Consider the following 23,964-nt stretch of genomic DNA (forward strand, 5'->3'; position numbering starts at 1 on the left):
AGTTCTATAATAATTTGCCTTGCTTTTGTCCTTGTTTCCTGGGAGAGAGAACCTAAATCCTCAGAATTTCCCAAGTGATGGTAACATCTTTGTTATTCATGATGGGCCCTAATAGTTTATGCTAATGTGAGGACTCACACGGGACCTTAGATTCAGGACGGGGGCTGGCCATGCAAAAAGACCGACCACGTGATTAGAGGGTTGGCACTTTGAGCCCAGCAGAACTGAGTTCAACAATGTAGCCAATAGTTCAACCATGACAACATAATGAAACCCCAATAAAAACTCTGGACACCAAGGCTTGGGTGACATTCCCAGTTGGTGATGTACATCCATGTGTTGGGAGGGTGACATGGTAGGCAGAGGACATGGTAGCTTCATGTTGGTGACTCTCCCAGACCTTGCCCGTGCATCTCTTCTTTTAGCTGGTCCTGATTTGTATCATTTTATTGCTATAGCAAAACCACAATAGTAAGCATAGCTAGCGCTTTGCAGAGTTCTGGGAGTCATTCTAGTGAATGATCAAACCTGAGGGGTTTGTGAACAGTCTTGAATTCGTAGCTAGTTGGTCAGAAGTACAGGTGGCTGGGAAACCCCAGAGCTTGCAGCTGGTATCTGAAGTGACGCAAGTCCTGTGGAATGTGCCATTAACTTGTGACATCTGGCCTAACACTGGGCAGCTGGTGTTCAAATTACATTGCCCTGAGCCAGCAGACTTTGCACCCCACTGGGAGAAAGCTGTCTGCATCCCCATGGCATGCTTTGCACAAGCACTAGCAGGAGGCCATGTTTTTGTATATCCTACCAGGCACTCTGGCTAAAAGCAGTCCAGAGAGCTAAGGACAGCAGACTTAGAAAACATGGTGGGAGGCTGCTCCATTTGCCTGTCCTGGTTAAAACAGGTACTCCCTCCCACAGTGCTCTATCCCCAGGAACCTGGGGATGGTCTCAACAGTCTGTTCTGAGTTTGGTTTCTGGTGGGAACTAGCAGGTTGTCTATGATCCTATTTCTAACCCACTATACCTTTCCACCTTCCAGACCTATCCCATCATAGCTGAAGGGTGGGGATGGTGAAATTGGTGCTCAGGAGATATTAAACAGGGAAGTGCATTTTAAGAGAAGGGTTTTAGAGGGAACTGGTAAAGAATTAGTGGCTAATTGGATTTAGAAGCTGGTGCAAGGGAGGAGTCAAGGGTGAGTCCCAGGTCTCTGGTGATGCCATCTAAACTAAGGCAGGTAAGAGGACAGGAGCAACGGGCCTGGAGAGGGAGCTCCCAAGGGGAGATGACCACAGGCAGATGGATGTAAGATGAGGAGCTCAAGGGGGAGATCAAGGTCAGAGACAGACTTGTGGGTCATCAGCACACAGGTAGAGGATTCCCAAGCTGGCCCAGCTCTCCCTCTGGGACAGGGACAGGATGCCAAGATGGAGCTCTGGGGGGCACCATGATGGGGCCCTTCAAGGAGCCTGGAAGGAGGTCAGATAAGGAGATGCAGGAGGAGTTCATGGAATCAAAGTGAGTGAAAAGCTCAGAGTGGGCGATTTGGTTATCAAATGCAAAGACGTGTGATATGAGGATTGAGAAAGTGCTCTGTGGGCTCAGGCTGGGCGTGCCTAGCACGGAAGAAAAGTGACTACCCAAGAGCTGGCACCTGGAGCAGTTGAGCCAGTACTGCCACCAGAAGGGGCACTGGGAGAGCCGGCCTCCCCGTCTCCTGAGCACAAGCACCTCCCGGAGCTCACAGCAAACACAATTCCCACGTGGGCAAGGAGCTGCTACTTTTCACGGCAAGCCTTTAGTTCTTGATTTTTCATTTTGATTTTTTCTTATTCTCTTTTCAACCAGTCATTTGAGCAGAATAGTTCCTGATTTTTTAAATCACATGCATATTGAACTTTGATAAAAATAGAAATTTAAGAAGCCCATTTTCTTATGCTAATTACTGTATATGACTTAATACTAAATCATATATTTTAGCTGGCTCTAATCAGTCTTTCAAAACAGATGAAGCTCATTTTAGGCACATTCCAACCTCCTTTGCTGTGTAACCCATTTCTCAGGTCACACTAACATGTGGTAAAATTCCTCTTACATTATTGTCAGTGATTAAAGATAGACACTGGGCCGGGCACGGTGGCTCATGCCTGTAATCCCAGCACTTTGGGAGGCCAAGACAGGCGGATCACTTGAGGTTGGGAGTTTGAGACCAGCCTGACCAACATGGAGAAATCCCGTCTCTACTAAAAATACAAAAATTAGCTGGGCATGGTGGCACATGCCTGTAATCCCAGCTACCTGGGAGGCTAAGGCAGGGGAATCGCTTGGGAGGCAGAGGTTGTGGTGAGCAGAGATTGTGCCATTGCACTCCAGCCTGGGCAACAAGAGTGAAACTCCGTCTCAAAAAAAAAAAAAGATAGCCATTGTACCTAGCAAGACCTGCGCTCGGGCAGTCCAGATCCCACTAAAAATCTGAGAAATGTTAATCCTTTCTTTAGGCCTAAGAAAACACAGGAAAGGAAGAACTTCACCATCCTTCACCCTTGCCTGCCCAACCACAGCAGCAGTGCGGGATGCTACATGGTTTCTGCAAGCCGCTCCCCATCTTCCCAGCCGACACCTGCAGCCCTGGTCTGTGTCCAGACCGCGGCATGCGGGCTACTGCCTGGTCCCTTTGTGGTGCCTCCCTGGGTACCTGGGATTTCATCAAACACCCACAAGACCAAGGGTCTCTTCATCTGTCTCCCTGAATTAAAGTCAAAGATCAACATTTCTTAAGTGTCACATTCCTGTCCCTTTATCTCGAGAAGCATCATTTACTAGAAATATAAGCAGTCACACTAGAGCCTGCGGGCTGAATGTGGCCTGCCATCTGTTTTTGCATGACCTGTGAGTTAAGAATGGGCTTTACCTTGTTAAATAGTTGGAGGAAAATGTCAAAATAATAATTAGTGTTAGGGACTGAATTGTGTCCACTTCCCTTCCCCGCTCAAAATTCATATATTGAAGCCCAACCCCTAATGGATCTGCATTTGGCAAAGTTTACAAACCAGCGGGTGCCCCCCACCTACCCAACTCCCATTTCAGAGAGTTGGGTCCCACCTCTGTGGCCAGTGTCCTGGGCTAAATGGCCCGACCTGATGAGCAGATTCCCACACCTTGTCCTCCCTGCACGTCTGGGGCGGCGTCTGTTCCCAGACCATAGCACCCTGGGACCCCCAACATGGGATCTGACTCCAGATAAATCTGCCACACTTTTTTTTTTTTTTTTTTTTTTTTAAATATGTAGTGAGACAGAGTCTCTCTCTCTCTGACACCCAGGCTGAAGAGCAGTGGCACCAGCATGGCTCACTGCAGCCTCCACCTCCTGGGCTCAAGTGATTCTCCTGTCTCAGCCTCCCCAGCAGCTGGAACTACAGGTGTGCCATCGTGCCATCATGCCTGGCTAATTTTTGTACTTTTTTGTAGAGACAAGAGTTTCACCAAGTTGTCTAGGCTGATCTCAGAACTCCTGGGCTCAAGCGATCCTCCCGCCTTGGCCTCCCAAAGTGCTGGGATTACAAGCATGAGCCACCGTGCCTGGCCTACCATACTTCTTAACACAGATCCTTCTCAAGCTCAGATGGTAACTAATTACAAGCAGATGACATGACCTAATATTTGAAGTTTCTCATGGTGTGCTTAAATGTTCTACTAATTTTTAAAAGGCCATTCCATATTTACAAATAAAAGTTATTTCAAACACAAATACATTTAAAAAAACCATGCTTTTATGGCTGACGAATCAACACACAAGAGCATTTCAGTTGACTCTGCCTACCTACAATCACATTCCCTGCACCCTTAAAGTTGCAGATCAACTAGGTTGTCTGAGGTTGTTGTCCTGGTCCTTAAGCACCCCCATGAGTCAGTCGACACTAAAGAAGACAGTCCTTTTATGGAGGCATGGAAGTGCTGCCATCGGCTTCAGAGAGGTCTGGGAAGGTGCAGCAGGGCAGACATCTGCCCCAGTCTCCAATGTGGTGACCCCGTATCCCAGGGAAGCTTAGGAATTCTCAAAAAGTCAACTGTCACTAGCTTGGTAGCTCCCAGTTCAGCAACCAACACAAAACCCAGCACTAAAGCGCTAAAAACTCACAAAGAACAGCAAAGCAGCATTTGTGACAAAGCCGGGCAGAAAAAACGACACAGCTGGTTCTCAGTCCAGCTCCAACGTGCCCGCTTGGGGAACGACAGTCCTGCCTCACACTTACTTGTCAGTAAACCACACAGCTAACCAAATTTTCCCAGCTAATGAGCTCCCTGAGATGAGCGAATGTCCCCAGATACCTGCAGCCTAGTCAATATTCAGTTTGCCAAATTAAAGTCTAGATTTACATCCTAGAGGAGACCATATTTATATATAAGAATATAAATCGTCTGTCACTTCTCCAAATGTATCCTGACTAGCTCCTTCTTTTCTCCATTTTCCAATTCTAACTTTTATTTCCATCATGTGTTCTTCTAAGATTGTTCTCCTTTTTTTGAGACAGGGTCTCACTCTGTCACGAGGCTGGAGTACAGTAGCACAATCATGGTTCACTACAGTCTCAACCTCCTGGGCTCAGGTGATCCTCCTGGCTCAGCCTCCTGAGTAGCTGGGACCACAGGTGTGCATGTGCCAACACACCCAGCTAATTTTTGTGTTTTTTGCAGTAACAGGGTTTCACCATGTTGCCCAGGCTGGTCTTGAACTCCTGGGCTGAAGTGATCTGCCCACCTCGGCCTCTTTGGCCTCTTCGGCCTCTCAGAGTGCTGGGATTATAGGCGTGAGTCACCGTGCCCAGCCTGTTCTCCATTCTTGTGGGTATTCCTGTTCATCTGTTTCCCTGAATTAATGTCAATTATCAGTATTTCCTAAGTGTCACATTCTTGTTCCTTTTTCTTGACTAGCATGGTTTACTAGAAATAGAAACAACAGCAAAAATATTTAGGTCTTATATAAACAAATATAGTTATCTCGTCTGTGCTTTCAAAGTTAAATTTATTATGCACAGTAATGGGTACCACGGAGTCAGGGAAGGGGCTAGAAAGTGGCATCATCTGTACACAGGGAACACATAAAGACTGTCCCGGGGTGTACCTCCCTAACTGTGCTGTCACTCCAACTTTCTTTGTCAGAAAGAAAAAGTAGTGTGAGGTGTATTCGTTTGCAAGAAACAAGGTGGCAGCTGGATGGACCAACTGAGCAGGGAGGCCAAGGTCATTTCCATCTGTCCCTAGTGATGTTCAGTATAGCCCTCCCCTTCCTGAGACCCAAGAACAGAAGATATGCTTCCACAATAGAGATTTTTTTTTTTTTTTAATGGCAGCACTCTCCTAACTACACATTCACGGACCAACCAAAGCCATCTCCAAGTCTAGAAAGGACACATACTACACGCAGCTAAAATGCCAACCACTGATCCAGAATTTTCAAGATGGCACCTTTCCCCAAACTTCTATACCATTCATTAAACATAGACTGCAAACTGCTAGCCTGTAGAGCAAATTCAACCTGCAAGTATCATTTGCTTAGCTGCCTAAGCGTCTTTAAAAATTCGATTTAGTTGGCAATACATTGGGAAGTTTCACACAAATATCTAGGTTTCCAGCTTCTCTGAAGAAATAAATGAGAAAATCCATTCCCACATGGCAACAACCACCTGGAGCTAACAACTGTTAGACAGCATGCCGCTCCCCGCTACTGCCTTACATCCAGCCAGCTTCGTGTATGCATGTTACCTGCCTGCCATTCACATCTGCTCTCCTGGCTCAGCAAATGTCCCACCTCAGCCTCACACTCAATACCCTTGCACAGGTTCCATAATCAGAGTGCAGGGGGCCACCCACACTATAGCTGGACAATCCCTGGACGCCGGGATATTTGTTAACCATTATGTTCTTTCCAACCACGGGAACCTTCCTAAGAGCTCAAGAGCTTCACTGCTGGATAAAAACAGTTCCTGATCCTGGATTCTGTCCTTTAGTTTTCCTTTTCTAGTCACTGCCCCAGTCTGCCTGGCCCTGGGCTCTGTTCCACATTGGCAATGAGAGCCCACAGCAGGGAGACTTCCAGCAGGCTTTTCCACAGTGCAGCCAAACTATCAGTAAACAGACTTTGTTCTCCATTAAAAGCCCTGGAGCAGCTGAGTTGCTTCACCTTATCCCACCTGGGTCTTATAGAGTCTGTTCCAAGTGAGAAGTTAGCAGAGTCCTGTAAACAAAGAACAGTTCAGAGGCCAACCTGCGCTCCCAGGTACCAGGATGCTCCCACGGTCTTCACTGTGCTCCCAGATGTTCGGCTTCATTGTTCTCATTTTGATCCTGATTTGGCATTTCTAAACCCAGGCGGCGCAGGGAACATACAAAGAAGCGAGGAAGTTTGCAGACCAAGTTGAGATCCTCCTTCCTGGACCCCAGGGCAGGGAGGATCAGCTGCTGGGCGTGCAGGTGAAGGGGGATGTAGCGGGCCTTAGACTGTTCCAGCCCCAGCTTCTTCAGGGTGCCCACGGACAGCTTCTATACAAAGAAAGGACAGACCCTTGAGAGCAAGGCCAACAGTCCACCCTTGAAGAACATGCAAAGTCAGGGGACTTCCACTTACAGGGAACCAACACTAACCCCCTGGAAGACACAGTCATGGAGAGCCTGCTTCAGGGGCATGTCTAAGAAGGGCTCAGAACCCAGGTGAGGGAAAAATGACCACACCAAAGTCATTCTTTTTGGCCAGTGCTTTTTGGCCTACCAAGAAAATGGGCTGTAGTATAAGGATGAAAAGGCTTTCCCCGCGGTTCTTTAGCAGCAGCATGAAAACCTGCTCCCAGTCTTCAGAGACACCCTCCACTTGTCCACAGCCTCCCAACAAAATCAGACGAAACAAACGTAACAGTAAGCTTTTCACTAACAGATCCTGCAGTTCCACGAGGACAGTAACTGACTGCTTCTAAATTTCTCTAAAAGCAAGATAACGAGCTTGGTACCATGTCTGAAGACAATGAATAGGCTTTGCTGTAACTCATTTCAGAGATTTAAGAAAAGGAACGCCTAAGTTCTCTCCCGTATCTGTTGCATATTGGGTCAAATTAGTATTACCTGGGGGGCCAGCCTGTTCCAGTCTGAGTACTTGTGATCACCAAGTATTGGACAATCCAATCCAAAAGACAAGTGAACTCGAAGCTGATGTTTTATTCCTTAAAAGAGAGAGAAAGAAAGAAAACTTGTGAGGAGCTACAGAAACAATATCAGTATTGGCATCTGCTTCAAATCATATTAAATCAAAGTGCAGTAAACTGGCCAGGTCCCAACTATAATAAAGTATAAAGAATAATACAGCAAACTATAAGCTATGTAGCACCAGCTAGCTTAGGAAGTAAACGTTGTAAATACCCTAAGTACCCCTGTCCACCACAATTCCCTCTTTCCACCATAGATAACCAACATTATGAACTTGCCGTCTACCATTACCCTAACTTTTCAGTAATTTTACTACATAATGGTAAGTAGTATTGATTTGCACATTATTTGAATTGTAGTAAAATATACATAAAATTTCCTGGTTTAACCACTGGCATTATACTAAATGCCAAGTCAGTGGCATTAGGTGTATTCACACTGTTTTTGCGACTGTCACCACCACAATCTCTAGAACTTTCTCATCTTCCCAAACTGAAACTCTGGACCCATTAAACAACAATTCCCCATTCATCTCCCCTCCTTTACCCTAACCTAAGATTTTGGCAACCACCATCTACTTTCTGTCTCTATACATCTGACTCTTCTAGGTACCTCACATGAGTGGAATCATACAGTATTGGCTCTTTTCTGCCCGGCTTATTTCACTTAGCATAATGTTTTCAAGGTGCATCCATGCTGTAGCAAGTGTCAGAATGTCCCTTCAATTCTTTGAAAGCTGAAAATAACATCCTATTTTCTGTATATGCTACATTTTGTTTCTCCACTCATCCCCCAATGGTCACTGGGATTATCTTCACCTTTTATTACTGTAAATAACACTGCTATGAATATATGTGCAAATATTTGATGATTTTGGGTATATACCCAGAAGCGGAACTGCTGGATCTTACGATAATTCTCTGTTTAATCATTCTGAGGAGCCACTCTGCACAGTTTTAATAGAGGCATTCAAACTGTTTGTATTCTTTTGCTAGTCACAACCATCCCTATGGGAGTCCCCGTAGCCTCCGATCAGCACCAGAAGCACATTCTCACACAAGTCAGCCATAGCACCAGCTGCTCGGAACGAGGCCCCGGACAAAACCTGGTGGCACAGGGTTGTGTGATCCCACTGCGGAAGAGTGACACTCTCACCTGTGATGGGCTGGAGCTCCACGAGGGCGGAGGAGAGAGTACTGCTGAGCACCTGGTACCGAGTTACAGCAACTTGTGCATTCCGGCTATGCCGCATTTTCACCATTTTCCCATTGTCCATGCGGTAGCTCGGGGACAACGTCATCTGAAGCCAAAGAAATCAAGATATGATTCTCAAGGAAGAGCAGCAACCCCTGCCTCAGGGAGGCTGCCTGCCCACCTTGTGGTGCTGCTGCTGGCCTTGCGCTTCCTTCTCCACAATGGGGATGTCCACGACTCCTGCTGAGGGCATGGGGACACGCACAGTGATGGCCCTGGGGGTGACACAGATCACTGCTTTAGCCAACCAAGCCAGAGAAGACCTCCTAGATTTGGCCACTTAGAGGATTTCACACTGGACCTTCTGCACTAACACGTGATCTCTTATGATTGAAGGGTCGTGCAAGATTCTCTTGGTGTAATGCTTAGCCTGAGAGCAGATAGATTTCACAAGCTTATCTTTTTTACTATTAAAGTCATACATGCTAATTGTAGAATACTTGGGGTAAAAAAAGAAAAAAATTATATTAATAACATGGTCTTCCCAGCCTTTAAAAATGGATAAGTACAGTTAAAATTATGATAATTTTGTATTGTTTTTCTTTTTCAAATAATAAAAGATTGTAGATTCTGACTGCATGCTAAATGAACAAATGAATAAATAATTGGATGAATGAACCTAAGAAAAAATTCAGAGAACTGTTCCTGGCTCATTTGCCACATAGGTAAAACAGGAGGGAACTGTACCCAAAGAAGTCACAGGGGCAGGTGCAGTGCCTCACACGTGTAATCCCAATACTTTGGGAGGCCGAGGCGAGTGGATCACTTGAGGTCAGGAGTTCAAGACCAGCCTGGCCAACATGGTGAAACCCAATCTCTACTAAAAACACACACACACACACACACACAATCAGCCAGACATGGTGGCATGCACCTGTAACCCCAGCTACTTGGGAGGCTGAGGCACAAGAATCGCTTGAATCCAGGAGGTGGAGGTTGCAGTGAGCCGAGATCATGCCACTTCACTCCAGCCCGGCGACAGAGCAAGACTCCGTCTCAAAAAAAAAAAAAAAAAAAAAAAGAGAAGTCCTAGGAACCACAACCACAACTCAATAACTCATTCCAAATCACTTCTGTTGGTGCTCTCCCTCTCATGACCTCACAGACAGGTAGGAGACTGTTTAATCTGTCTGTATATTTATGCCTCTTTCAGGTCAATGATGGGAGATTCTCTCTGGGTACCTGGTGGTCTGTTGTATAATCACTAACCAAGGGGTCAAAATCCCACTCAGACACACTGTTTCACAACATAGACACTCCATTTCAGTTTGAGCTACTATCTGGTACATTTTATCGTATTTTATAGATTTTATAGATCTTCTGTGACAAGATTGCCCTTCCTAATGATACGACACTACAACTCAAGAATGCTCAATCAGCAAGACCCAATTGATTGATTTCAATTCCTCCATGAACCCGATACCGAGAATGGTTACCAATTTTGAACCTTAATGGACATTTTTCACAAATAACATAACATGTATTTTGTAGTCTTAACATTTTGATAGCTTGAATAGATAAAATAAGTCTCTATTTTTTATTTTTTAACTTTTCCTATGAACTAGGTACTGTTAAATATTTCACATGACTCAGTCTTATTTAACCATCTCATAAATCCTATTATTTGCATTTGTCATATGAAGAAAACAAAGCTTATGGAAGTTTAATAACTTGCCCAAGGCCCCACAGCTGGTAAATGACACAGTTGAGAGTTGAACACAGATCTTTTTGAGGTCTTAGCGACTGTCCTAAATTCCTCCATTCTCTATAATTTTATTATAGTTGTTCTTACATTTGATTGTATATCAAATTTAAAAATACAGATGCCAATCCCCACAACCATCAGACTTATGAATGAGAACCTCGTGGGTAAGTCTCAATCATACAGAATTTTAAAGGGCTTCTCAGATCACAAAGTATCTGCAAAATCTGTAATCTAAAAAGGACTAACATTCAAAATATAAAATGAATACTTACAAATCAAATAGAAAATAATAAACAGCCTGGGCCAGACACATTGGCTCACACCTGTGAGCTGAATCCCAGCACTTTGGTGGGTGGATCACTTTAGGTCAGGGGTTCAAGACTAGCCTGGCCAACATGCTGAAATCCCATCTCTACTAAAAATACAAAAATTAGCTGGGCATGGTGGCGTGTGCCTGTAATTCCAGCTACCTGGGAGGCTGAAACATGAGAACTGCTTGAACTAGGGAGGAGGTTGCAGTGAGCCGAGATTGTGCCACTGCCCTCCAGCCTGGGCAACAGAGCAAGACTCCATCTCAAAGAAAAAAAAAAAAAGGCCAGGCATGGTCTTAAAATACATAAATAAATAAAAATAATAAATGACCCAATAGAAAAATACGTAAAAGAAATAAACAGTCTGTTTCCAAAAAGGGAAACTCAAATAGCCAATAAACATGTAAAAAACACTTAAATTGATAGCCAACATCACTGTTATATAAGAAAATAGAAAATGTCTTTTTTTTTTTTTTTTTTTTTTTTTTTTTTAACTTATCACAGTGGCAAACCCTTTAAAAATGCTTTGGCTGATAAGGGGAAATGGGTACTCACCACTGCTGGTGGGAATGTAAACTGATAAAACCTTGGTGGAGAGCAATGTGAGTACTATTAAAATTTAAATATACACACCATTCAGCCCAGCGATTCAATTTTTAGAAATTTACCCTAAAAATACATTCACATATTCTTTGCAATAGGCTCTAAAAAATGAGAAATTACCTAAATATTCATCAGTGGTATTTCACAGAGCAATTAAAAAGGAGACAGCTCTAACTGTACAACACAAAATGCTCTAAGATATATGATCCAAGGGAAAACCGCAGGATACAAAACTGTGTGTAAAACACAGTACCATAGGAGTAATATGCTTACATATGCTCGATAACTCTGGAAGTTTACACAAGATACCAGTCACAGCGATTGCCCCGGGGAAGGGAACTGCACAGATGGGGAACAGAGGGTTTCTTTTTTGCTCATGTATCTTTTTTCTCTGAAAAACATTGAGGTAAACCTTTATGTGCTAACACAGAATGATCCCCAAGACATAGAATTGGGCAGGGGAAAGAGTATAATGTAAATTGTACAATGTGCTATATATAGATATATATATCTATGTACATACGTATCTACACACACACATACTATATACACTAGACATGTATGTAAATGCATTAAGAACTAGAGGAATAAAAACCAAACTGATTACATGGGTTGTTACCTCAAGGGAAAAGACTAGAATGGCAGAGTGGGTGGATTCTCCAGGAGTTTTTCACATTATCTTTGTTGTTTGACTATTTTTATCACAGGAATAAAATCATATATTACTCGTATAATTAATTAATTTTTTTTTCTTTAGAGACAGGGTCTCACTCTGTCATCCACGATGGAGTGCAGTGGTGTGATCATAGCTCACTGTAACCTCAAACTCCTAGGCTCAAGTGATCCTCCCACCTTGGCCTCCCAAGTAGCTGGGACTACAGCTATGTGCCACTATACCGGGCTACCTTTTTACTTTTTATAGAGAAAAGGTGTCGCTATGTTGCCCAGGCTGTTCTCCAACTCTTGGCCTAAAGTGATCCTCCCACCTCTGCCTCTCAAAGTGCTGTGATTATAGGCATGAGCCACTATGGACAGCCTATGCTTGTATAATTAATTTTTGATAATTTTGATGTATACCAGAATTAAGAACCACTGTTCTATCAGACTTAATATTCTAAGCACCAAAGCTGTTTCACATACTTTTTATAATCTTGCAGGTCCTAGTGCAGTGCCTTCTATTAATTGGAGTTTCTGCTTTTAATGGATAAATAGGTGAAAGAAATGCCTCCACTTATACCACCTCTACTGCCATCAGCAGGCCTCATACCAGTACTTCTTCACCACCTGACGGGTTCTAAACAACTCTTGGACTTGATGTGCCATGTCCTTGTCCCAAGCCAACACCATTACGCCTGTGGTTTCCTTGTCCAGCCGGTGGCACAGATGCAAGGGCTCTGCCTTGTGGCCATGAAGCATCTTTGCCAGGATAGGTAGTACATCACTGATGCAGAGCTGGACCCCAGGGCCACCTAAGAAGGAAAAAGCCAAATATTTGAGTGGCCAGGAAAAGATCTCACCAAAGAACTCTTCTTGGGAGAAAAGCCCTTAATGGATAAACTGTCAATATTTTCTAAAGCATTACTACTGAAGTGTGGTCCAGAGACTAGCAACAATGGCATGTCTAGGGAGCTTATTAGAAATGAATCTCAGGCTCCCAACCTAGACTACTCAGTCAGAATCTGCATTTTACAAGCTGTCCAAATGATTCAGAAGCATAATAAAGTTTGAGAAGCACCATTCTAGAGCATGTGGCTTTCCTCTCAGACATACTTTGCAAAACCATGAGGCCTTCGAGAAGCATTAAATATGAGTGATTAGGAGGATAGGCTTCGGGGTTAGACATTCCTGGGGTTCTAGTCTCCTCTTCTTACTAGCCATTTTTTTGACCTTGGACACATTACTTCTCTTTCCAACTTTGCTTTCTCATTATAAAATGTAAATATCTGGAAAACAACTTCATTGGGGAATGGGGAGGCAAAAAACTGTTGTGAAAATAAAGAGAGAAAAAAATTATACAAACACTTGGCAATGTCTGATTTAGTTCCTTGTCTTTATGAACGACTATCTCCACATCTCCCCGAAAAGCAATACCTTCTTCTAGCTAAAACGGGCCTTTTCCCTCTGCAAAATTCTTTCGCAAATGCATTTTTTAAATCAATCTTTCCTGATTCACCTCAGCTGTCCCTGACAACTACATGCAACATTTGTTGAAAGACATTTGAGCGTCCACTAAATTCCAGTTACTCTGGGGTTGTATGTTACATATACTCCCACATACACACACACACACCCTTTTTTCTTATGTATCATTTTCTCATTCCCAGTTTTGATGGAAGATAACCTTTAGTCTAGAACCACACAGCCTTTGTATATCTCTACAGTGATCCCTGTGGTCTGCACACAGTGTATTCCACGAATTGCTGCTTACTGTCAGATGTTTAGAAGGGGAGGACTGTCTTATTTATTTCTGTGTCCTCGGTGGTTCCTTATATTGGACGGTAGTCTAAAAAGGTTTAATTAATTTGAACGCAAGGCTTTAGAGTGCACCACAAGTAACGTCTCAGTTTTCCTCGGTTGTAGCAGAAAGCAGCCACAGATCCCTCTCCCATTCCCGCGTGGTCCTTACCATGCACAGGGAGACCGTAGGGCTTATTGATGACCACAAGGTTATTGTCCTGGTGGAGAATTCCTCGGGTCAGTGCCTTAGCAAGCACGTTGGGGTGGACTCGCTGCAGCTGCCGTGTGAACCGCACTATTTCTTGCACTCTCCGCTGAACAGGGTTTGTGGACACCTAGGGAGAAAGAAGGAGCTGTGGGGAATGCCTGGTGCGGAAGCGGTGGAGAAGACCTTACAGAAAGCTCTGGGTGAGAATCTGAGTGGGGAATGACTATCTTTGCATCAGACCCGCGCTTTCCTCGAGTAATCTGAGAGCAGGGGTACCAGGGGTACCAGTTTGTCTAACCTGCGTACCCACGCAGTGGGTAGGACCGAGCCTGACAGTAGCCAAAGACCCAGCTCACGGGAAAACACCGTACCCTTACTGACCCTTCCCCTCCACCTTCTCCCCATTCTCCCACCTAGCGTCCGGGCTATTGACTCATACGCTTTCAGTCAGAGGACCCTCCTACCTACTCCGGGTCCGGGAAACCAATTAGCGCACTGTCTCTTGGGAGTTGTGGTCCCTTCGGACTCACCGGCTTCTTGTTTGTGTCTTGTTCCCGTTTCTGGGCTCGGAGCCTCTCCGCTAATCTCTGGGCATTTACGGACGTAGAGGCAGCGGCAGCGGAACAAAATGGCTTTGAGACGAGACTGAAGAGACTCCCCAAACCCTGGCCGTTTCCCCAGCTCCAGAGGCCCGACGCCCTCCACCTGGGCGCCGCCATCTTGCCAGGAAGGGAGGGGCGAGCCAAGACCACGTGGAGAAGGGCGGCAAGAGTGAGGCGGGAGTGGGTGGACCCTGCAGGTCACGTGGTGCGGGGTGGGGCCTGGACGAGTCACGGGGGTTAGGTGCGCGCTCAGTGCGGCTGCGCCGGCCGGTAGCTGCAGCTGGAGCAGTGGCGTTTGGAGGAGACTCGGTGAGTGTGTAGGGAAGCAGGGCTGGGGCTGGGAAATGCCGGTGCCTCAACGCTTTAACGTTTTCCGCGTCCCCGGGATTTCTGTTCAAGAAGAACACTGGTCCGAAAAACGTTTCTCCTTTTGGTACACGATCCCAGTGAGAAACTCCTCCCCGCCCCCGCGCCCCCTTAGAGGCGATGTCCCATAAACACTCGCCCCAGAGCCCTCCTAGGCACCTACGCCGTCCCTCTTAGCCACCGAATCTCCGGTGATCCGCCAGTCCCCTGCGGGACTCGTCGGGTACCCTCTTGATTGGATGCCTGGATCTCTGTAGCCTCTCCACCCGTCATCTTCCAACTCCCATCCTCTTTGTTTCACGTGGTAACCTGTCCCCCTCTCGTAAGGATGACGGCCCCTTCCCTTATCCAGGGCCCCCAGCCCCTACTTCCTACTTAGGAAGCACTGTGAGTGTTTTTTCTGTCCTTCCTCAAGAATTCATTGCTTGGAGTCTCCTCCCTACCTTCGCTACTCCTAAAGAAAAAGCTGAAAGTACGGAGCACAGACCTTCACTTTTCCTGTTTCCTTTGTTTTTCCTCTCCTCCACAGTTTGCAACCGCACTAAACCCCCTCTCACGAGATGCGATGTTGAGATTCCCTTGCCCGAACTGCAAGTGACTACCTCTGATTTCAATCAGGGGTGGCTGGGAAGATAAACATGTGCTTGGGATGGTAGTGTTAAAAGTAACTTAGGATGTTCCTGCCATTTGTTAAGAGGAAAACTTATGCTGAGTTCAGAAAGAATGTCCTGAAAACTAATGGATCTGTGAAGATAGGGGGAACAATTTTTTTAAGACTGCTTGGAGTGAAGGCTGCATGAGGAGTTATTAGAGAATAGGTAGTTGAATTAGATTTGGGTTCTACACCTCCTAAAGGGTTTGGCAGAAGGGAGCCGTACCAACAAGAAACAAAGTTGATCAGGTGGAGCTACTCATAGAAGACTCAAGTTGAAGAGTTTGAACTAGAGGTGACAAGTTGAAGAGTTGGAACTAGAGGTAGTGGGGAGTCTTTGAAGCTTCTTGAGTAGGGCAGAGAGACTCCTTGAAAGTGAAATTCTGGAAGTGAATCTGGCAGTTGAATGCAGGACAGATGGGAAAGGAAAGGGTTTGATAGTAGGAAAACTAGTTACAACCTAGGTGGTCAGTGATGAGGTCTGGTCTTTTCCCCTACACTGTAACTGTCCTTTGAGTTTGAATTGATTATGAGTTACGCAGGTAAAGATGTACTCTTGGCAGCTGCTGTTGATCTGTGAGTCCCTGGAAGACTTTTTTTTTTTTTTTTTTTTTTAAATCCTCTGACCTGGCACATAGTAAACTCACAATATCTGTTAGATGGCTGAAGTGCATCATAAATGTATGCTAGGTGTGTCTGAACATTTTGAATTGTCTTATTTCTGTCACTGGCCTGAAGAATGAACGTAGAGGCAGATGTATTTGTAAAGTTGGAAAGAAGCAAGCCTTGTGTACGTTTCTGTTATAAGGCAGGTGTAAATGCCGATTCAGATATAAATGCGAAGAATTCCAAGGGAGATTGAGAAACAACATCCATTTCTCCTGTTCCCCCCACCGCCCTGCACATTTACCAGTAGGACAGAGATCTATAAAAGTTGAGAAATTCGACCTTAAAAGAATTATTACCTTCCATGCTCCAGACCTAGGTTCTAATTTCACTAAACAGATGAACATCACGTATTACTTAGATACTTGAAGCTCCCTTTTCCAAGGACCCTGAAATTTTGACATCCGGAATTAAATTAATATCATTACATTAATTAGAAACTTGTTTTGGGTACAGGACTTTTATGGTTTTGTGTCCGGGATGGGAGAACCTGTTTCTACCCTAACTGTATGGCATTCAAGAGACTACACCTGTTCTTGCAGAATTGGCCTTCTGTGGCAGGAAACAAAACGAAGAACCAACTCAAATGTCATTGCTAGTGACACAGAGCTTATGCTCTAGGGTTTCAGGTTAACTCAAAGCACACACTTAGTGACGAAGAATAAAAGTATTTGTTCTTTATTTCTGGAGAAGAAACTGTTAGGTTTGTCTTGTTGAAACTTTGTAGAGAAATTTAAAGAATTCAAAGTTTTTGTTTGGTATGACAGTACAGCTTTAGCCAGCATGGGTACGTCAGTTACGACATCCTTAATGTTTCTCCCGTGAGTCTAGGCACTTGGTGATTTAGAGTTGTTCTCAGTATAATTTATGCAAATGTCATGTCTTTTTTTTTTTTCTTCCTCAATTTTCAAAGAGCAATAATTGCCCCTCAGATAAACCTCATTGGCTGCGATACTGCCACTGCCAAAACCTCTTTTGTTTCTGGTTTTGGTTTTTGTTTTTTATAATCTCTGTATTGCCTCCTCCCTCTTCCTCATTCAGCTGGTCCTTTGTTAGGCCGTTCACTTTTCCATTTCTGCGTCAATGTCACAGTCCATTTGTTGGGAACTCCACTTGTCTAAACTGTTTTCTTAAAACAAGGAAGGAAATTCTATTAGTGATTTCTTCATTCTTGGAGAGTACAGCTCTATTCAAACGTGACTTATTTACATTGATTTTGATATATCATAATATGTGCCCCCCAAAATAACCATATGAAGAACTTGATAGTTTCTTTTTAAAGATATTTCCTAGTCTATTCCAGAATAAAAAGGCTGCATTAGTATTTCACAAGTATAAAGAAGGACTGACTAATAAAGGAACTTGCGTTTATCATAAATTTAAGGTTAATCAGTGGCATGAAGTTTAAGTTACGCCTCCTCAAACTGTGATTTGCTAGTTGCAGATTAACCAGCGATTCCATTTCCTTGAAAAGCAGGAAGTACTTGGACATTGTTTTATGGTTTTATAGAGATTAAAGGACGCAATTAGCAGGAACTCTCGGGAGGTGCCCTGGAAAGTGCAGTCATTGGGAGCCAGGAGATGTGGGACTAGTCCCAGTTCAGCCACTGCGAACTTGAACAAATAATTTGGGCTTCAGTTTGTCATTTAAAAGATCTTTGCAACTCTGTTTCTAGTCTGTGAAGATTTTCCACTGATAGGTAAGTACTTTCAGCCCGAATCAGTGGGATTTATTTCAGATTTATCTTGAATACATTTAGTATTGATACTAAGAAACCGAATTCTGCTCTTGTCCCCAGAATTTAACTTTTCACCACTGAGCTAATGTTTATATTTGGAGGTTACTTCATTGAGTGGTGTTGGAATATACTTTAAGATTTCCGGCCGGGCGCGGTGGCTCACGCCTGTAATCCTAGCACTTTGGGAGGCCGAGGTGGGCGGATCACGAGGTCAGGAGATCAAGACCATCCTGGCTAACACGGTGAAACCCTGTCTCTACTAAAAATACAAATAGACGGGGATGGTGGTGGGCGCCTGTAGTCCTAGCTACTTGGGAGGCTGAGGCAGGAGAATGGCGTGAACCCGAGAGGCAGAGGTTGCAGTGAGCCGAGGTCGTGCCACTGCATTCCAGCCTGGGTGAAAGTGTGAGACTCCGACTCAAAAAAAAAGAAAAAAAAAGATTTGTTCAATGGGGGCGGGGTGTGTGGCTCACACCTTAATCCCAGCACTTTGGGAGGCCTAGCGGGGAGGATCTTTTGAGCCTAGGAGTTTGAGATCGCCTGGGCAACATAGCAAGACCTCGTCTCTACAGAAAATCACAAAATTAGCTGGGCATGGTGACACACCTGTGGTCCTAACTACCCTTGAGGCTAAGGTGGGAGGATCACTTAAGCCCAGGAAGTCAAGGCTGCAGCTTCAGTGAACCGTGACTGCAGTACTACACTCCAGCCTGGGTGACAGAGACAGACCCGTCTCAAAGAAAGAGAAAAAGTAATTTGTGTAATACGGTTTAAAAGTCAAATAGTAATAAAAGATTTATATTTAAAAAACAGTTTCTCAGGCTGGGTGCACCTGTAATCCCAGCACTTTGGGAGGCTGAGGTTGGTGGATTGCCTGAGGTCAGGAGTTCGAGACCAGCCTGGCCAACATGGTGAAACCCAATCTCTACTAAAAATACTAAAATTAGCTGAGCGTGGTGGCGTGTGCTTGTAATCCCAGCTACTTGGGAGGCTGAGGTAGGAGAATCGCTTGAACTGGAGAGATGGAGTGAGCCAAGGTTGCACCATTGCACTCCAGCCTGGGCAACAGAGCGAGACTCCGTCACCAAAAAAAAAACCCAACAAAACAAAAACCGTTTCTCTGCCCTCCCTACCTCATAGTTCCATTCTTTAGAGGCAACCACTCAGTTGTTTTCCTCTTTTCCTCTGTCTTTACAGTAAGTTATCAACATCATCAGTATTCTTGAAACATCATATAACAAAACCAGTTTTACCATATGGTTTCTATGGCGTTTTTCTGGTCACAAAAACATACCCAACTTCTAAATAAAAACCAAAGCATTTCTAGTAGGAAACACTGAAACAAGGAAGATTTTCACCCACTTTTTGGTGAGTCAGTGACTTACTGCAATCATAGTGGTGGTGGGTTAAATCGAGGAATAAATGTGTGCAAAGTGAAAATTGTCAGAAGCATTTCCTACCACCATGCTCAGTTCCAAAACAATCCATCACCAATAGGGCAGGCCCACTGAGAGCTTTTGTGCCACATCGGTTATTGTTATGCATTTGGATGATTACCATAAACTTTGCAGATTTTTATTTGCCGGTAATTTGTATTCATTCATGCGTTTTCCAGCTCAGGCTCACAGGTGACTGGAGCCTATACCGGCAGCTCAGGGCACAAGGCAGGAGCCAGCCCTGGACAGGACGCCATCTATCCCATAGGGTGCGCATGTACACACACACACACACACACACACACACACACAGGGACCATGTAGACACACCAGTTAACCTAGTAGGCACATCTTCGAGACGTGGGAGGAAAGCAGAATACCTGGAGAAAACCCACACAGACGTGGGGAGAATGTGCCAGCTCCACACAGATGGGTGACCTCAGCCAGGAATCACTTATTTTCTCATCAATGTTATGAAAAAACGATGTTGAACAAAATGACTCTTTTTGAGAGTCTGCTGTGTCTTCTTGTTGCTAAATAGTTGGTTTGTTATTCTTTCTTGGTTTTCCCCTCATGTTTGGCCTGTTGATTTCTTGTAGCAATAGATTAGTATTTAGCTCTTGCATCCCACCACTTTCCTGTTTTTCCAGCCCTCTATCCCCTAATCCAGTTCTATTGTAATTTTTTGCTAAAACAGGTAGCTTTTATGTACTTACACCTCTGTCAAATACTGTTCACTGTTGAGCTGGATGATCAGTGACAGTGTGTTCCTCCTGGTGTGTAGGTTGGCCTTCACCTGTGTGTTTCATGTATCTACTGTTAATTTTTTCCCAAATGCTCCAATATATTTGTCACATTCTTGTCAGTAACATTTTCTGTGAGCTCAAATATATCACCTGTTTATTGGAGCTCTGCCGCCGCTGCCGCCTCCTCCTCCTCCTCCTCCTCCTCCTCCTCCTCCTCCTCCTCTTCCTCCTCCTCCTCTTTCTCCTCCTTCTCCTTCTCCTCCTCCTTCGCCTCCTCCTCGTCCTCCTCCTGCCTTTACTGTTGCTCTCAAGAACTGCTGCCCTGGGGTCCTCCTGGACCTGCCCTTTCTGTGCAGGAACCATGTCTTCCTCTTTCTGGGCTTATGTCTTTATTTTTTAAAAGCAGATACTGCAGTTATTTCTAAGAAGTATTTGAATGACTTTGTTTGGCCCACACACTTGTTTGATAGTTTGGCAGATACATAATTCTAGATTGGAAATAAGGTTCTCTCAGAGTGTTGAAGGCATCTGTAATTGCTCTAGAGACATGGCGATTCAAATCCTTCTTATGTGACCTTATTTTGTTTGTTTTCTCCCTTCTGGAAGCTTTGAGGATATTCTCTGTCTCTGGTGTTCTGCAGTTTCATGATGTGTATTAACACCAGACTGTGGGTCTTTACTCAGCTGTTGTGCTGGCTTCTCACAGACAGATTTGGTTCTGGAAATACATGTTCTCTAGTTCCGGGATGTTTTCTTACACTATTTTTGTGATTCTTCCCTCAATCTTTAATTTTTCTTTGATACCTTTTTGTAATATCAATTCTTGTTATGTGGATATGATGGGCTCAGAGGGCCCATTGTAGTGTTTTAGTTTTCCTCCTCTCTGCATGGGCTCCATTTCCTCCAGGTGATGTGGGCCTTTGCACCTGTGCCTCTGTCTGGATGTGTCTTCCCTCAGATAGCCAGTGACTTGCTCCCACACCTCACTTTGGATGAATCCACAAGTCTTTGCTTAAATGTCACCTTAGTGAGGAGAGCGCTGGATTGAGAAGTTCAGACCCCCATCTCACTTCCCTGCTTTGTTTCTCTCCAGAAGCATTTCCCACCATTTAGCATCCCACGTATTTATTTACTTCTCTCCCTCACCACTAAAACATTCTATGAGGGCAGGGATTTTGTTTTTTTTTTGTTTGCCTCTACAATTCCAACCTCTGAAACAGTGCCTGGCGATGAATAGATGCTTAATAATTTAAGGAATAAATGACTTATTTTATTGTGGGATTTTTTCGAATGCCGAATGATTCTCACTGTTCATTTTTGGTTTTTGTTATTTTAAGTTCCCAGCATGAGTCTTGTTGGGTGGTGGGCATCACTGGAGGGTGACTGGTATACATGGGTTTTGTATATATGTTTGTACAAATGTGTATGTTTGCTAATGTTTCTTTAACTGACAGCGCATTGGTTGCTGGGACAAGGATGGGGGCTTGGATAACCTTTTAGTATGCATCTGTTGACATAATCTGTGTTTTCAGTTCTTCATTGCTCCTGCTGATATATTTCACTCCAGACCCATTTCAGATTTCAGTTCGTTTTTCTCTAAACCTCTGGATGGAGGTGGAGAAAGTAGATGAAAATAGATAGTGCTCTGGCTTAGCAGGGGATGAGGAAGACGCTTTGTGCATTAGTTAAACAGACTTTATGCCAATCCACATTTTCAGGTCTGCATTTAAAACTTGCTTTCCATCTCCAAAAATTCATTGAAAACTTGAATGCTTCTCTCCTGCACCTCACGTTCTTGGTTTTATACCTTGAAAAAAGAAAAACTCCTCTGTTGTCATTTTAATAGGGTCCTTGGAGAAAGATTAAGAGGTAAACACTTAAGGACGGAAGTTATGTTTTATATTCTTAGTGTCATGGAATGCAGCACAGTAATATCACATAAGGAAAAGCATGAATTTCTTGTTTTCATTGTTTATTTTTGGAAGCTTATCCTTCAGCTCTTACTTATTTTTATTTTTTTTATTTTTTTTTATTTTTATTTTTTTGAGAAAGGGTCTTTCTCTGATACCCAAACTGGAGGGGGTGTGATCATGACTCACTGCAGCCTCGACCTCCTGGGTTCAAGTGATCCTCCCACCTCAGCCTCCCAAGTAGCTGGGACCATAGGCATGTGCCACCACACCTGGCTAATTTTTTATTTTTGTAGAGACAAGTTCTCCCTATTGTTGATATGCCTTAAGAGTCACATTAACAGTGCGTAAGAAACACTCTCTTTTTAGCTCTCTTGCTAAGGAGCAGGTTTGAGAGCTGTTGCCAGAACTTAGTACTTCACTGCAGTTTTACAGATTCCGCAGGAGTCTTGTCCGTGGGGCTGGGAAGCGTCTACCCTCTGCTGACTCTTCTAGGTTCCTGCTGGTCCCCAGTGCCTCCCTGCCCCCAGCCACTAGAAATAGACTGCGTCTTTCTTTCCTCTACTGCAGAAAACATGCACTACTGGACTTATTAAAATTAACTAAAAAAAACTCAAGCAGCTTGAGTTTTTTAAAAGTTAATTTTAATAAGACATTGAAGGAAGAATTTTGTTTTAAAGGAGGGGCTTATATGTACGAAGATTTATGGTGTAAAAGCAGGGGCAAACTAATGAATGACGTTTTTAGAATTGATATGAACATGAACCCAGGATACTCAGACTTACTCCGAGAGTTCCTTTTAAAAACTGGTTTTCTCCACATAAACCCTAATGTCAGCAGTGGTTAGCTCCACATTGGAGGAAGGGGGCTTCATTTTGCTCTTTCTGCGTATTTCCTGCAGTGATCTGTTACTTTCAAGTCTGGGGGAAAGATGCTCTCTTTATCCTGAATGAAGTGTCCATCTACCTCCTTTGAGCCCCGCCTGCCCAGCTTTCTGGTTGCTCTCTGAGAGTCCTCCTTGGTCTTCCACTGACCACGTTCACTTCCTTATGAAAGTATGTTTTTAGTCTCCCTAGGCTGTTTTCTGTTTTCTCTCTCCCCCGTCTCTCTCTCTCTCTTTTTTTTTTTTTTTTTAAATACCTTCAATTGTTTTCACTGGCCACTTTTTTTCTTTTTTTCTTTTTTTTTTTTTTGAGATGGAGTCTTGCTCCGTCACCCAGGCTGGAGTGCAGTGGCGTGCTCTCGGCTCACTGCCATCTCTGCCTCCCAGGTTCAAGCAATTCTCCTGCCTCAGCCTCCTGAGTAGCTGGGACTACAGGCACGTGCCACCACACTCAGCTAATTTTTGTATTTTTAGTAGAGACGGAGTTTTACCATGTTGGCCAGGATGGTCTCGATCTCCTGACCTCATGATCCACCTGCCTCGGCCTCCCAAAGTGTTGGGATTACAGGCGGTGAGCCACCATGCCCGGCTTACTTTTTTTTTTAAGACTGATGCTTGGCTGAGCTTGGTTTTTTTTTTTTTTTTTTTTTTTTTAAGAGTTTTCAGATTCTTATTTCAGATCTAAACAGTGCTTTTCAGCTCTCAGTTCATCTTCAGATCAAAGGGAATAGTAGACCGGGCGCAGTGGCTCACACCTGTAATCCCACCACTTTGGGAGGCCAAGGCAGGTGGATCATTTGAGGCCAGGAGTTTGAGACCAGCCTGGCCAACATAGTGAAACCCCGTCTCTACTAAAAATACAAAAATTAGCCAGACATGGTGGCGTGGGCCTGTAGTCCCAGCTACTTGGGAGCCTGAGGCAGGAGAATAGCTTGAACCTGGGAGTTGAGATCAAGTGAGTTGAGATCAAGCCACTGCACTCCAGCCTGGGTGACAGTGTAAGACTCTGTCTCAAAAATAATAATAATAATAATTAACTGAAAATAATAATAATATTATTATTATTATTATATTATTATAATATTATAATATTATAATATATTATATATCATATAATATATCACTGCCATAACATATAATATAATATATAATATAATAATAATATTATAATATAATATTATTTATTATTATTTTCGGTTTTTTTTTTTTTTTTTTTTTTTTTGAGACGGAGT

At 43.9% G+C, this 23,964-nt stretch overlaps 2 protein-coding genes across 6 annotated transcripts in view; one reads left to right on the forward strand and one right to left on the reverse strand.

The window, feature by feature from the left end:
• The window catches only part of RPUSD4 (RNA pseudouridine synthase D4), an 88,414-nt gene extending 73,923 nt beyond the window's left edge, over positions 1-14,491 (reverse strand). For 2 of the 3 annotated variants that reach the window (XM_050755718.1, XM_050755716.1), the window contains exons 1-7: positions 14,263-14,479; positions 13,694-13,859; positions 12,335-12,536; positions 8,570-8,663; positions 8,350-8,494; positions 7,114-7,211; positions 6,266-6,540 (exon numbers count right to left, since the gene is read on the reverse strand). In XM_050755718.1, the coding sequence (XP_050611675.1) occupies positions 6,301-6,540; positions 7,114-7,211; positions 8,350-8,494; positions 8,570-8,663; positions 12,335-12,536; positions 13,694-13,859; positions 14,263-14,451 (1,134 nt within the window). In that variant the 5' untranslated portion in view covers positions 14,452-14,479 and the 3' untranslated portion in view covers positions 6,266-6,300. Of the gene's footprint in view, positions 1-5,002; positions 6,541-7,113; positions 7,212-8,349; positions 8,495-8,569; positions 8,664-12,334; positions 12,537-13,693; positions 13,860-14,262 lie in introns of those variants that run through there. The other variant, XM_050755715.1, reaches the window with a different exon arrangement.
• Positions 14,492-14,559: 68 nt separating this feature from the next.
• Positions 14,560-23,964, forward strand: part of FAM118B (family with sequence similarity 118 member B) — a 50,762-nt gene continuing 41,357 nt past the window's right edge. The window contains exon 1 of one of the 3 annotated variants that reach the window (XM_050755721.1): positions 14,560-14,643. The gene's annotated coding sequence lies outside the window, so the exon portion shown is untranslated. The remainder of the gene's footprint in view (positions 14,644-23,964) is intronic. The other 2 variants (XM_050755719.1, XM_050755720.1) reach the window with 2 other exon arrangements.

The sequence above is a fragment of the Macaca thibetana genome, chromosome 14, assembly GCF_024542745.1.
Source record: "Macaca thibetana thibetana isolate TM-01 chromosome 14, ASM2454274v1, whole genome shotgun sequence".
Lineage (NCBI taxonomy): Eukaryota > Metazoa > Chordata > Mammalia > Primates > Cercopithecidae > Macaca > Macaca thibetana.